The sequence below is a fragment of the Galeopterus variegatus genome, unplaced genomic scaffold, assembly GCF_000696425.1.
Source record: "Galeopterus variegatus unplaced genomic scaffold, G_variegatus-3.0.2 Scaffold1830, whole genome shotgun sequence".
Lineage (NCBI taxonomy): Eukaryota > Metazoa > Chordata > Mammalia > Dermoptera > Cynocephalidae > Galeopterus > Galeopterus variegatus.
Window position 1 is genome coordinate 50,145 of NW_007727941.1, and position 12,123 is coordinate 62,267.

At 39.7% G+C, this 12,123-nt stretch overlaps 1 protein-coding gene across 2 annotated transcripts in view; it reads right to left on the reverse strand.

The window, feature by feature from the left end:
- Nucleotides 1-1,532: 1,532 nt before the first annotated feature.
- Nucleotides 1,533-12,123, reverse strand: part of SLC9A6 (solute carrier family 9, subfamily A (NHE6, cation proton antiporter 6), member 6) — a 54,395-nt gene continuing 43,804 nt past the window's right edge. The window contains exons 14-16 of one of the 2 annotated variants that reach the window (XM_008579198.1): nucleotides 8,869-8,974; nucleotides 6,278-6,289; nucleotides 1,533-4,220 (exon numbers count right to left, since the gene is read on the reverse strand). In XM_008579198.1, the coding sequence (XP_008577420.1) occupies nucleotides 3,948-4,220; nucleotides 6,278-6,289; nucleotides 8,869-8,974 (391 nt within the window). In that variant the 3' untranslated portion in view covers nucleotides 1,533-3,947. The remainder of the gene's footprint in view (nucleotides 4,221-6,277; nucleotides 6,290-8,868; nucleotides 8,975-12,123) is intronic. The other variant, XM_008579199.1, reaches the window with a different exon arrangement.

Here is a 12,123-nt window from a genome sequence, read left to right on the forward strand (position 1 = left end):
GCTGGACTGCAGTTTAGTTGTTTGCTGCTATCTCCACTGCATGTTGCACAAAGTCAGCATCCAGATATTTCTTGAATTAACTTTACAGCTAAGAAAACGGAAAGGCTCAGTGAAGTCAAGTAACTGGCCAACACTGCACAGTAAGCAAGTAACAGAGCCTGGGTTGTAACTCCAAAGACTGGGCTTTTTCCTACAACACCAACCTGTGTGGACACAAAGCCATTGTTCAGGACCACAAATCGCCATGAAAGACAGGCCCATTGGTGAAAAGGTTGGGAGACAGATCGCGAAGGGATGCTGCTAGGCAGGCTGCCCTGCCCACAGGCTTGTGAGACACAGGAGGCCCTTCGCTAAGAACATGAGAACCTCCCCGCGGCCCCAGAGAACTCATATCCTGCAGCCAGCAGTGCAACCAGTAAAGGGATAGAGCTGAGACTTCATGTCCCACCCTGCAACTCCCTTCATCTCCCTCCTAGTTATACTCAAGATGGGCTAGTGTGGAGCCTGCCTGGGGCCAGCAGAGTAGTGTTAAGAATCTGGACTTTAGAGTCAGACTGGATTCGAGTCCTGGCTCTATCACTTACTAGCCATGTGACAACTTATCTGCACCTCAGTTTTCTCATCTGTGAAATGAGAAAAATAGAATCCTCACAGCATGATGCAGATTAAATTAAAATGCAGATTAAAAAATACCTTGTATGCACACTCTTGTACCTAAGAGGGGCTCAAAAATGAGAACTATTATTGTGATCATTTCCAATTTATTTTCAAGCCTCACACTGCTTCATCTGTGTGGTGTACTTCCTGTCAAGGACTTTTTGATTAAGGCAGAACATCTATACGCTCATCTCCTTACACTCCTACACTGGGTCAAGTTAACAAATGGGCTTGCTCAAATCTAAGATAGGGTTTTGTGTGATGGATCAGCTGGCAAACATGGGTTGGTTCAAGGAAAGAGCCTGTTGTGTGTAGGCCCCCCACCTGTGTCTCTCATGGCCATGAACAAGGTAGCTGGAGAGGGTGGCAACCCAGCAGACAGCATGCTGGGTGCCACTTCTAGACTAGATAAAGTTGCTGTCAGCAAGCTCTAACCTACAAACCTTCTCATGTACAAAAAGAGAGATGTATCTTTTAGTTGGAGGAAGGACTCTTTGTGTGATCATGCTTTCAACCAAACTTGGAACTGCCTTTCTACCTAACTGGATACAGAATTTTCTCCCCCATATAATGGAACTAACATTTTCATGACATTATCCATTACTGAGCTAACAGGCTACAAATCAATGTAACACCATTTGACTGCTTTGAGTCATATTTCTTAAATGGTCCAATTGTGACCATAAGCAAATATATCCACCCTTACACATAAGCACCAAAAATTTGCCACCCCATAAGTTAGGTTCTGTTAGGTTTCTGTGTGCTTCTTTTTAAAACATCAATCTTTCCCCCTTTCCAGTAGATATATAGGTAGAAAAATAAATGAAGTCAGCACTCTTTACATCTCACCAGAATAAACTGACTCAACTATGGTGAGTGGTTACTTGCAAGGCTATAATTTTTTTAATGACAGATTTTCCTAAAAGAAACCACTATAACATCTGTCCAAGTATTCCAAGGGAAAACAAAAAATACATAAAGATTAAAAGTCTATTACTTTAACAGCACATTGCCAAACACGGACAACTAGGATAAATGCCAAGAACCCTTAAAAAATAACTTTAAAAGATGCAACGTTCAAGTCATTCAAACGTGTAGGTTCCACAAACAACAGAAAAACAAGTCCAAGAGTAGTTCTACGTGTGCATGATAGTACCTCAGACTGTATTCCATCAAAGTTCACTCAGGTGTCTAAAACCGATAGGCGTCTGAGCAAAGTTTTTCTCTCTTCTTTGCTTGAAGATGTACACATAGATTAAAGGAGAGGAAAATCTTCCAGATGCTGATGTAAGCACAGGAGGCTTGGTTCCCCTTTGATAAAGGATGAAGGCAGATTTAGTTGGCTCAAGCTTTATCCGTTTCCCTAATGAAAAGTCTTATGCATGCCGAAACAGAAGAGTTACTGAATTTGTCATGCTAAGTATTTACATAAAGTGAGCTCAGTAACCTGACAGAATAAAAAAGGTAGCTGTTAAATTACTGTATAACCTTTTACAACTTGAATAACTTCATGGGTAAGTGATGCTGACGTTCAAAGCCCCTCAAACATACATTGACAAGAAATTATTTACTGCACGAAGAGGCACATATCATATAAAACGTACACTTCACGGGAGGGATTCCTGCATAGCAGGAAAGTCACTACCACTACGTAACAAATGGCTATGCCAACAGTCAAAGCTGCCACTAAAAGGTCCAATGTTAGAATTCCCTTAAACTCTCAAGGAGTGTTTGCGATAGCACAGACGTCTTTTGGAGAATAAGTACGTTTTCTTTGGAAGGATATTTTTCATGGGAAAATTTGAACATCATGTAAATAAATCAATATTCTAATTGAATAAGGTTTAAGGCAATGCTACTCAGACCTGAGGTGGGAGAAATCCACAAAAGTTTATATTTTTCTCCTGAATCATTAACAGGTCAGAATCAACATCAAAAAGTATTCCCCTTCCAAGCGTTCAATGTACCTTTAGGTATTTTCAGCATGAATATGAAATGGGACATTTTTCTGTGCTCTTCCTTGAAAACCGTAACAAAACAAAACAAAACAAAAATCACACATGGCAGCTTAGGTATTTAATATTAAAAAAAGTAACATGAAAATGAAGACAACTACACCCATTGCACACAAAGGAGCCACCTTACAAAAAATGCTTCACAGCATTATATTTCTCTTATGACTGCCTTTGGTGAAATGTAGAACAAGCATGGATTCATAAATTAACTTTTAACATCAACTAAAGACTAACAAATGACAATTAGACACAGTAAGTTAAAAAATTTTACATTTTGCTCCTGTTTGGCTGCTAAAGAGCAGCGATTTAAATCGATATAAAAACTTCTGATGACAAAGCTTGCTATACAGATAAAGTACATAATCAAAAATTAAGCAGCAATTAAATTTCTCATTTAAACTTATCTGGTATAGAATATTTACATATTTGGGGAAGAGAGATCTCTGAAACCACCATTCTCTTTACTCCCCTCTTGTCCTCTGCCCCCTCTGTGCCTGCCCCAGCCCCCTTCAAATCTAAATCAACTGCCCTGAACTATATACACCTGTACTTTGGCTAAGCTGGCTGGATGCGACTCCTTCTATGACCTTGGTCTAGAAGAAAAGGTGGTCTTGGAAATCACTTGTAGCCTTCTTTTCTGAATCGCAGTGTACTGTAGTCAACGAATCTGTTCTTTCACAGCAAGGGAGGAAAAGGGCCCCCACACTTCACTCCCCAACCTGAATGGGGCAAAATCAAAATGCCATCAGATCCCTGCACCACAACAGGCCACCAGAGAAAAGGGAAAGAAAAAGGTCATGACAGACAAAGGCAGCAGCGATCAACAAAAGTTTCCCCAACAAAGGAACCTCTCCTCCCTGGGTTCCTTAGGAAATAAGACTTCCACTTCTCTCTCCCTCCCCCACCACACACACAAAATTAATTCACATCACAAGGACTTGGTACTCTGGTTAAGTGTCAGGTAAATATAAGATAGAGTAAATCCATCACTTTTTATACTTTAACTGACACATAAAGCTAACAGAACACACAACATCACTGTGAAAGTAACCTTCTAAAACAGATCCAGTCTATATAGTGCAGCCAGTAAAACTTAAAAGAATAGTTTGTTCACAATCTGCCTTGTACAGGATATTTATATTCTTTCTATGCCATATAAATAGCATTTATATAGCTTACACATTCAGAGACATGCACTGGGACATTTTAGGTAGTACAAATTTCTTCACAATCACATGTGCAAATTTTACAAATCACTAAGTGACATTAATAAGCTTAGGCTGGACTGTGTCTTGTGTTATCTAACAAATTTAATGCGGGTTCAGAATCATCCATAGGAAGAACCAGGCGTGTTCCACGAATGACCAATTCATGGTCCCCAAATCCAAGCTCCCGATCCAAGGCCTCTTCAGAATTGTTGCCCATAAATCTCCTAGGGGCACTGGATGTTGCCGATTCCGTGTTCACTGTAGAATCCCCATATGTCAAACTGATATCACCATCATTGAGAATAAGATCAGAATCATCATCTTTCAATTGTTCCTGGTTCTAAATGCAAAGAAATTAAGGTTTAAGAGTTGTTAAGAAATTCAAGAAACATTTCCAATAGGAGAATTTTTAGAGGATTCTCTATTTCAAACCATTCAGTGGTAGCCAACTGCCCTCAGGATAAAGCCTAAAGTCCATGCCTTGGTTTAAGACAACAGTGTGACCTGGCTCTTCAGCTTTATCTCCTGCCACAATCTGCCCTCCCACCCCATAGCCCTGTTGTGTGCCAGCAAGACTGACATGCTGACAGATGCCCAGATCTCTCATGCTCTTTTACACGCTGGCCCCTCCACCCCGTTCATGTGACTAGCGCTTACTTATCACTTTCTCTTGGAAGTCTCCCTTGATCTTCCAGGACTGGTCAGGTGTCCCTCCTATGTGCTCGCACAGCACCCTGGACTTGGCCCTTTCTCTGTGGTAGCACTAACCTTGAACAACAACCATGTGTGTATGGGCCTGCTCTCAAAGGGCGTAGAGTCTGGGGGCAGGGAGGAGGAAGAGCAGACTGACACATGTAGTTATGTTTCAAGGGTAAGTGCTGTATAGTCTGGCCACTTAACACAGTCGGGGCGTTGAGAAATAACTCCAGCCAATAGCTCCAGCCCTTACTGCATACTTATCTCCTAGCTCCACAAGCTTTGGTTCTAATGGAAAAACTGTGGCCAAAATAGTATAATTAAAGTTCTAGAAAGAGAAAAGAGTCAAGAATGTATAGTTCCATTTTGGTAAATAAAAAATGTGTACATGCACAGAAAAGTCTGGAAGGTCATTCAACATGATGATTGTTAGTGAGTTTTATTTTCTTCTTCTTTTTTTTTTTTTTTTTTTTTTTTTTTTTTTTTTTTTTCTTTTTGTCTTTTTTTCGTGTCCAGCAACGGATCGCAACCCTCAGCGTCGCGCCCATACCGGACCGGGACGGCAACGGGATCGCAACCCTCGGTGTTGCGTCCGCACCTCGCTCAGCCAGTGAGCGGGAACCGGTCTGTATGTGGGATCCGAACCCTCGGCGGGAGCGCTGCTGCACTCTCAAGCGGCGCACTGTAGCAGTGCGCCACCGGGCCAGCCCTTATTTTCTTCTTTATATGTTTCTGTACTATCTGAAATTTTATTATGAGTGCATATTACTTTTAAAAATCAGAAGAAAGTCTTTTTGTAGTGTAAAGAATAAGAATCATTCTAAATATGCATACAGATCTAGCAAAAAAAATATGATTAACACTCTTGAGGCAAGCAGAGCTGACAGAAATATTTTATATGCTGATGAACTTGATTCTGCAGCTTTCCAAATCCTGTGTGTGTTTGAAAATTTTTAATTTGTCTAAAATAGTCAAATACAGTAGTCCCCTCTTATCTGAGGGGGATGCATTCCAAGACTCCCAGTGGACACCTGAAACCGTGAATAGTACAGAACCCTATATATACTATGTTTTTTTCCTATATATACATGTCTATGATAAAGTTTAATATATAAATTAGGCACAGTAAGAGCTTAACAACAACCAATAATAAAATAGAACAATTATAATAATATACTGTCATAAAAGTTATGTAATTGTGGTCTCTCTCTCAATATACTGTAATATTTTTGGACCATGGTTAACCACAGTAACTGAAATCACAAAAAAGCAAAACTGCAGTTAAGGAAGGACTACTGCAGACTGAGAAGACTATTAGACAAAAATCTAAAAAAAAAAAAAAAAAAAGTACTTGCTAGTGCTAGAAATTTCCCTAAACAGTCAAAGACAAAAAAATGTGAATTAAAAAACAAACCCGTAGTCACCAATCAGCCAAAATCCCTTCCTATCTAATCTAGTCATAACAGTAAATCTGACGTGTCTATCACTTAATTCAGCAACCCTCATAACAAATCACTGTGGCTCATTCACAGGTCAGCAGAGGCTCTTCAGCACTTTCTAATGTCTTTATTAACTTTGAGGTTTGGGGCAATATCTACCAAATTTAAAAATACATGTCTTTTGACCAGCAATTTCACGTTTAAAATCTATTCTATATACTTTTATACACTTGGGTAAATTTATATGTAAAAGGATACTCACCATAAATATTGTCTGTAACAGCAAAAAAAGGAAACAACTTAAATGTCTATCTACACGAGACTAAATACATCAATTTTGGTACAGCTCCAAATTTAAATACTATATAGCCATGAAAAAAGAGAATGTTAACAGATCTAATGTACTCACATGAAAAAGTATCCATCATGTATCAATAATTGCAAAAAGCAAGTACTGGGAAAATACACCCATTTGTGTATAACAAAGCTATATATACACACATATAAGTTTGCATAGATAAAAATATATCAGGAATTATCCAGAGTAAACCTTTAATAAAGACTGCCTCTGGGGAGTCCAGGTGGGAGAAATGCAACTTTTATTTTTCATTGTGTACATTCCATACTGTTTGAATATTTGGTCATGAGCATTTTAGTTTCATTTATTTAGTTAGTTTTTGTTTGTTTGCAATCTTTGAGAAAATAATTTTAGAAAGAGACTAAACAAATGGACTATTATGGCCTTCAGTTAGCATTTTAGTTTTATAACTAAAAAAAGTAGTTAACAATAAAAATATAAAAAAGTAAGTTTGACAGTTATTATTGGTTAAATCACATCTGCCCCAAAAGATGTTGAAGTCCTAACCCCCAGCACCTGTGAATGTGACGTTGTTTGCTAGATCAGCTTTCCTCTCCCAGGTGTAATCATTTTGCCTGACCAAAGTCCTCTGACCTTTTCTCAACCCACTGCCTTGTCATCCTTTCTGCCACCACTTCACCTCCCCCGCTGTGCTTCAAGACAACCCCCAAATTCTATAAGACACCTGTACTCTCATTCTAGAAAAAGTTAAAAAATACAAAATAAAAAAAAAAAAAAGTAAAATTAAAATAAAAAAAAAAAAAAAAAATAGGACTTCACCTCCCCCGCTGTGCTTCAAGACAACCCCCAAATTCTATAAGACACCTGTACTCTCATTCTAGAAAAAGTTAAAAAATACAAAATAAATAAATAAAAATGTAATATTAAAGTAAAAAAAAAAAAAAAAAATAGGGTCTTATTTAGAAATAAGGTGGGCCCCGATCCAATATGACTGGTGTCCTTATGAAAGGGGAAATCCGGACACAGGTAGAGGCACACACACAAAGGGAGAGGCACACACACAAAGAAAGAGCCCTGCGTGAAGACGAAGGTAGAGGGTGATGCATCAATAAGGCAAGGGATGCCAAAGATTACCAGCAAACCACCACAGCTAGTAGAGAGGCCCAGAGCACATTCTCCCTCACAGCACTAAAAGATACCAACCCTGCTGACACCCTGACCTCGGGCTTCTATCCTTCAGAACTGTGAGATAATACATTTCTGTTGTTAAAGCCATTCTGTTTCTGGAACTTTGTTACAGCAGCCTTAGGAAACTCCTAAAACGGTGTGTCATATTCCACAGGACGCAGTTGTTGTAGACCTCTTTTGGCTTTTAGTGATGGCAAGTAGGTCTCTGGAATTCAAGAGCCAAGCCTCCCCACCTGACCCACAGAGCTGGCTGACCCCTCTGCACAGAGTCACGTGGGCTAACAGGGCAAAGGGGAAATGGAGACTGTGTTTGAGAGGGGAGCCTGGGCAATGCAGAAGGGAGACAAGGCAACCTGGGATGTTCTCCAAACCCCACCAGCACAGTCTGCCAGAAATGTGCACTCACTCAACACAACATAAAGCTGTGGGGGCTCCTCCCTGGCCCAACTGCCACCACCACTCTGCCTACTCTTTTCCATCTCTACACTGTAGGATCTGCTCTAACATGCCACAAAAGAGGTCGCAGGGAGCTGGGGGACATCTACAGTGCTTCACTACAACTTTCCTTCTCCACTCAAGGTCCTGAGTGTTGCATCCGAGTAGTCAAAACTGGTAGGCTTTGTTAACAAGGGAGCCTATTTGATGCCATAGATTATTTCTAAAGGGTTGGTTTAGATTCAAAGATTTAAAAAAAATAATAATAAAAAATAAAAAAATAAACAAATGTTCATATTTAAAAATAAAGGCTGGTTAGCAAACCTGTCATTTTTTTTCTTAGTTCCAGTATTTATCGAATCACCAATCATATGTTGGTGGCTAAGGAAAAAATATGGAATCTTGATTCTATGTAGATATGCTCATGCCTCCCAGCAATGTGGAACAGAAGCAGATAAACTTTCCCTAACATCCAAAAGTTGGTAGGTGTGAAAGAACAAAACATCTGTTGTACTTTAGGGGCATCAAAAATAGTTTTATAATGCTCTCAACGTAACTGTGAAAACTCTCATTTGTAGAAGAAAATATACACATTTAGTACTGAGCTCAGGCCACATACTGCAAGTAAATGAAAGCCAGCATAAACAGAATTATTTGCTAAAATCACTTACAGTAAGACGAGGTGCTATTCTATATTTGTTTTCAAATGATGTTTCAGAGGCTGTGAATTATCTTTATAGATTTTAGTGTACTTTCTGATTGAGCAAAATATGCTTAAATTCCCTCTCCTGGATTTTATACCTCGAAGACAAAAACCCAAACCAAAATAAAATGAAAAACTAGCAACCCAACCACAGAGCAGATACTTTTCACTTTCTGAAGAATTTCATTTTTTGATAAAACCAACTTACTTCATAAGCCTGGGGGCTGGTTAGGCACCTGGCGATGGGGCCACAGCAGGCAGGGAGCGTTGTCGTGAGAGGCGGCCCGCTATGAGTCAGCAGAGGTTTCAGATAGCTGTGCTGGTTAAGGAAGAGATGTGTGCCTCTCCTCACACATTTAAAAGAACAACTCATTTGATAATAATCACTGTCACAGTGTACCAACCACTTCAGAGGATAGCAAAAGACTCTCGAACATGCAGTCTCATTTCATTACCATGTTATGGCAGTGATAGCAAAGGCAGGTTTTATCATCATCTCCATTTCACTGATATGGAAACTGAGGCTCAGAGAGGTCAGTGACCCACCTAAAGTCACACAAGTAAATGGGGACTAACCCACTACCCCAAATGGGTTTGACTTCAAATCTCGAGCCCTTTCCACTACATCATATTGCTTTTCTAATTTTACTAAAACCAAAAGAAATACAAAATCACTCGAAATTTAACACTGAAGAAGATAAGGAAGAAAGTAAAGAAAAATAATGGTCAGAGAAGTGATGAAATATTTCACTAGTGGAATGTAGTAATAAAAAATTATTTTAATCATGTATTGTCGATTCAGCTGACTTCTTGAATACAAGTTGAAACTTCAGTATCAGGTTAGGACTTTTCCTGTAAAGCTATAAGGAGGAAAGGGAAGTCAAGTCTCAAGACATTTTAAAAACTATGTATCATGAGCTTCTCTATCATAGACTCTCATTTCAGTATTCATTTATTCTCCAAAAAGTAAAACTAAAAATAGATGTGATAATACAAGATCCTCAGAAGAAAAAAGAGGGAATTGCACGAAAGAGAAAGGCACATATGCCATATCCCCCACTTTCTAAAATGTGAACCTAACATTGTTATCAATTAAAAATGACTATAGTGAGAGGCGCCCAGCCGGAAAAGCCAAAGATCGGTGGAGACCACACACCCTGCAGTGTCAGCGTGGGACCCAGCAGGTAGGCCTCGCCGCCGCCACCCAACTCCATCCCCAGACTGGCTGAGTGTGCACGGATCAGAGAGGTGCCCAAAGGGAGAAGCTGAAGATCCACAGAGACCACATGCCCTGTGGTGCCAGTGTGTGTCGCAGCAGGTAGGCCTCGCTGCCGCCACCTGATGACGTCCCGAGCCCAGCCAAGTGCATGCTGACCAGAGAGGCACCTCCCCAGAGAGGGCCAAGCCAGAGGCGACCTAACACCTGAGGTATTAGTGGGCAACTGAGCAGACACTGAGGAAGCCATAACAAATTGGCAGCCCCAGAAGCATCCTAGCCAGACAATAGTGTCAAACCAGTGGACCGTGAAACCCGCTGCCACAATGACTAAATATCAAAGGAAAGATACCAGGAATATGAAAAATCAAGAAAGTATACCACCAAAGGGTAATAACTTTCAAGCTCTAGATCCTATAGAACAAGAAGCCCTTGAAATATCAGACAAGGAATTTTAAGTGATAATTATAAGGAAACTGAATAAGATGCAAGAAAACTCAGCTAGTAAACATGATGAAACGAGGAAAAGTAGACAGGACCTGAAAAAAGAAATGTACAAGGAAATCAATGCCCAGAAAAAGAATGTAGCAGAGCTTACGGAACTGAAAAATTCATTTAATGAAATAAAAAACACAACAGAGAGTTTAACCAGCAGGCTTGCAGAAGTAGAAGAGAGAACTTCTGACCTTGAAGATGGGCTGTTTGAAATAACACAGGCAGACAATTAAAAAAAAGGAAAAAAGAGAAAAGAAAAAAGAATTAAAGGCATTGAAGAAAATGTGAGAGAGATATCAGACAAACTTAAGCGCTCATATATCCGAGTCATGGGTATTCCAGGAGGGGAGGAAAAAGGAGATTGCATTGAAAACATATTCAACGAAACAGTAGCAGAAAACTTCCCAGGTATAGGAAAAGACACAGATCTTCAGATTCAGGAAGCTCAAAGATCCTCAAACATATTAAACCCAAAAAGGTCTTCTCCAAAACATGTTATAGTCAAATTGGCAAAACTCAAAGACAAAGAGAGAATCTTAAAAGCTGCAAGAGAGAAGCGTCAAATCACCTATAAGGGAGCCCCAATGAGACTAACATCAGACTTTTAATCACAAACCCTAAAAGCCAGAAAGCAATGGGATGATATATTCAAAATACTAAAAGACAAAGATTGCCAGCCAAGAATACTCTACCCTGCAAAGCTATCCTTCCGAAATGAAGGGCAAAGAGTATACATCTCAGACAAACAAAAACTGGAAGTTCACTACGACACATCACCCTTACAAGAAATTCTCAAGGGAGTACTGTGTCTGGAACCTGAAAAATAACTACCACTGCCATAAAAACTCAAGAAAAATCAAAAACCACTAGTAAAATAAAAATGGCAACAAGGAAGAGAAAAAAAAGTTTATCTACAACCCAAGGAACCAACAAATACAGAAAACAAACAGTAAATCAGAAAGAAAGGAACAAAAGACACTTAAGACATCCCAACATTAATCAATAAAATGCTAGGATTAAATCAACACTTTTCAATAACAACTCTTAATGTAAAAGGCTTAAATTCCCCAATGAAAAGACACAGACTGGGGCCGGCCTGGTGGCGCACTGGAGAGTGCGCTGCTTGAGAGCGCAGAGGCGCTCCCACCGAGGGTTCGGATCCCATGTGGAGACCGGTTCCCGCTCACTGGCTGAGCGCGGTGTGGGCGCAATACTGAGGGTTGCAATCCTGTTGCTGGTCCCTGGTACGGGCGCGACACTGAGGGTTGCGATCCCGTTACCGGTCAGTAAAAAAGACAAAAAGGAAAAAAAAAAAAAGACACAGACTGGCTGAATGGATTAAAAAGGAGGACCCAACTAAAAGGCTGCCTTCAAGAGACCCACCTCACCTATAAAAACTCACATAGACTAAGTTAAACGATGGAAAAAGATTTACCATGCAAACAGAAATGAAAAATGAGCTGGAGTAGCTATTCTTATATCTGATAAAATAGACTTTAAACTAAAAAACATAAAAAGAGATAATGGGGGCCACTAAATAATGATAAAAGGATTGATCAATCAAGAAGGCATAACAATAATAAATATGTATGCACCCAGTGTTGGAGCAGCCAGATTTATAAAGCAAACTCTATTAGACCTAAAGAAGGAAATAGACACTAATACCATAATAGCAGGGGATCTGAACACCCCTGTATCAATATTGCACAGATCTTCTAGGAAAAGAATCAGCAGAAAAACATAAAAGCTAAA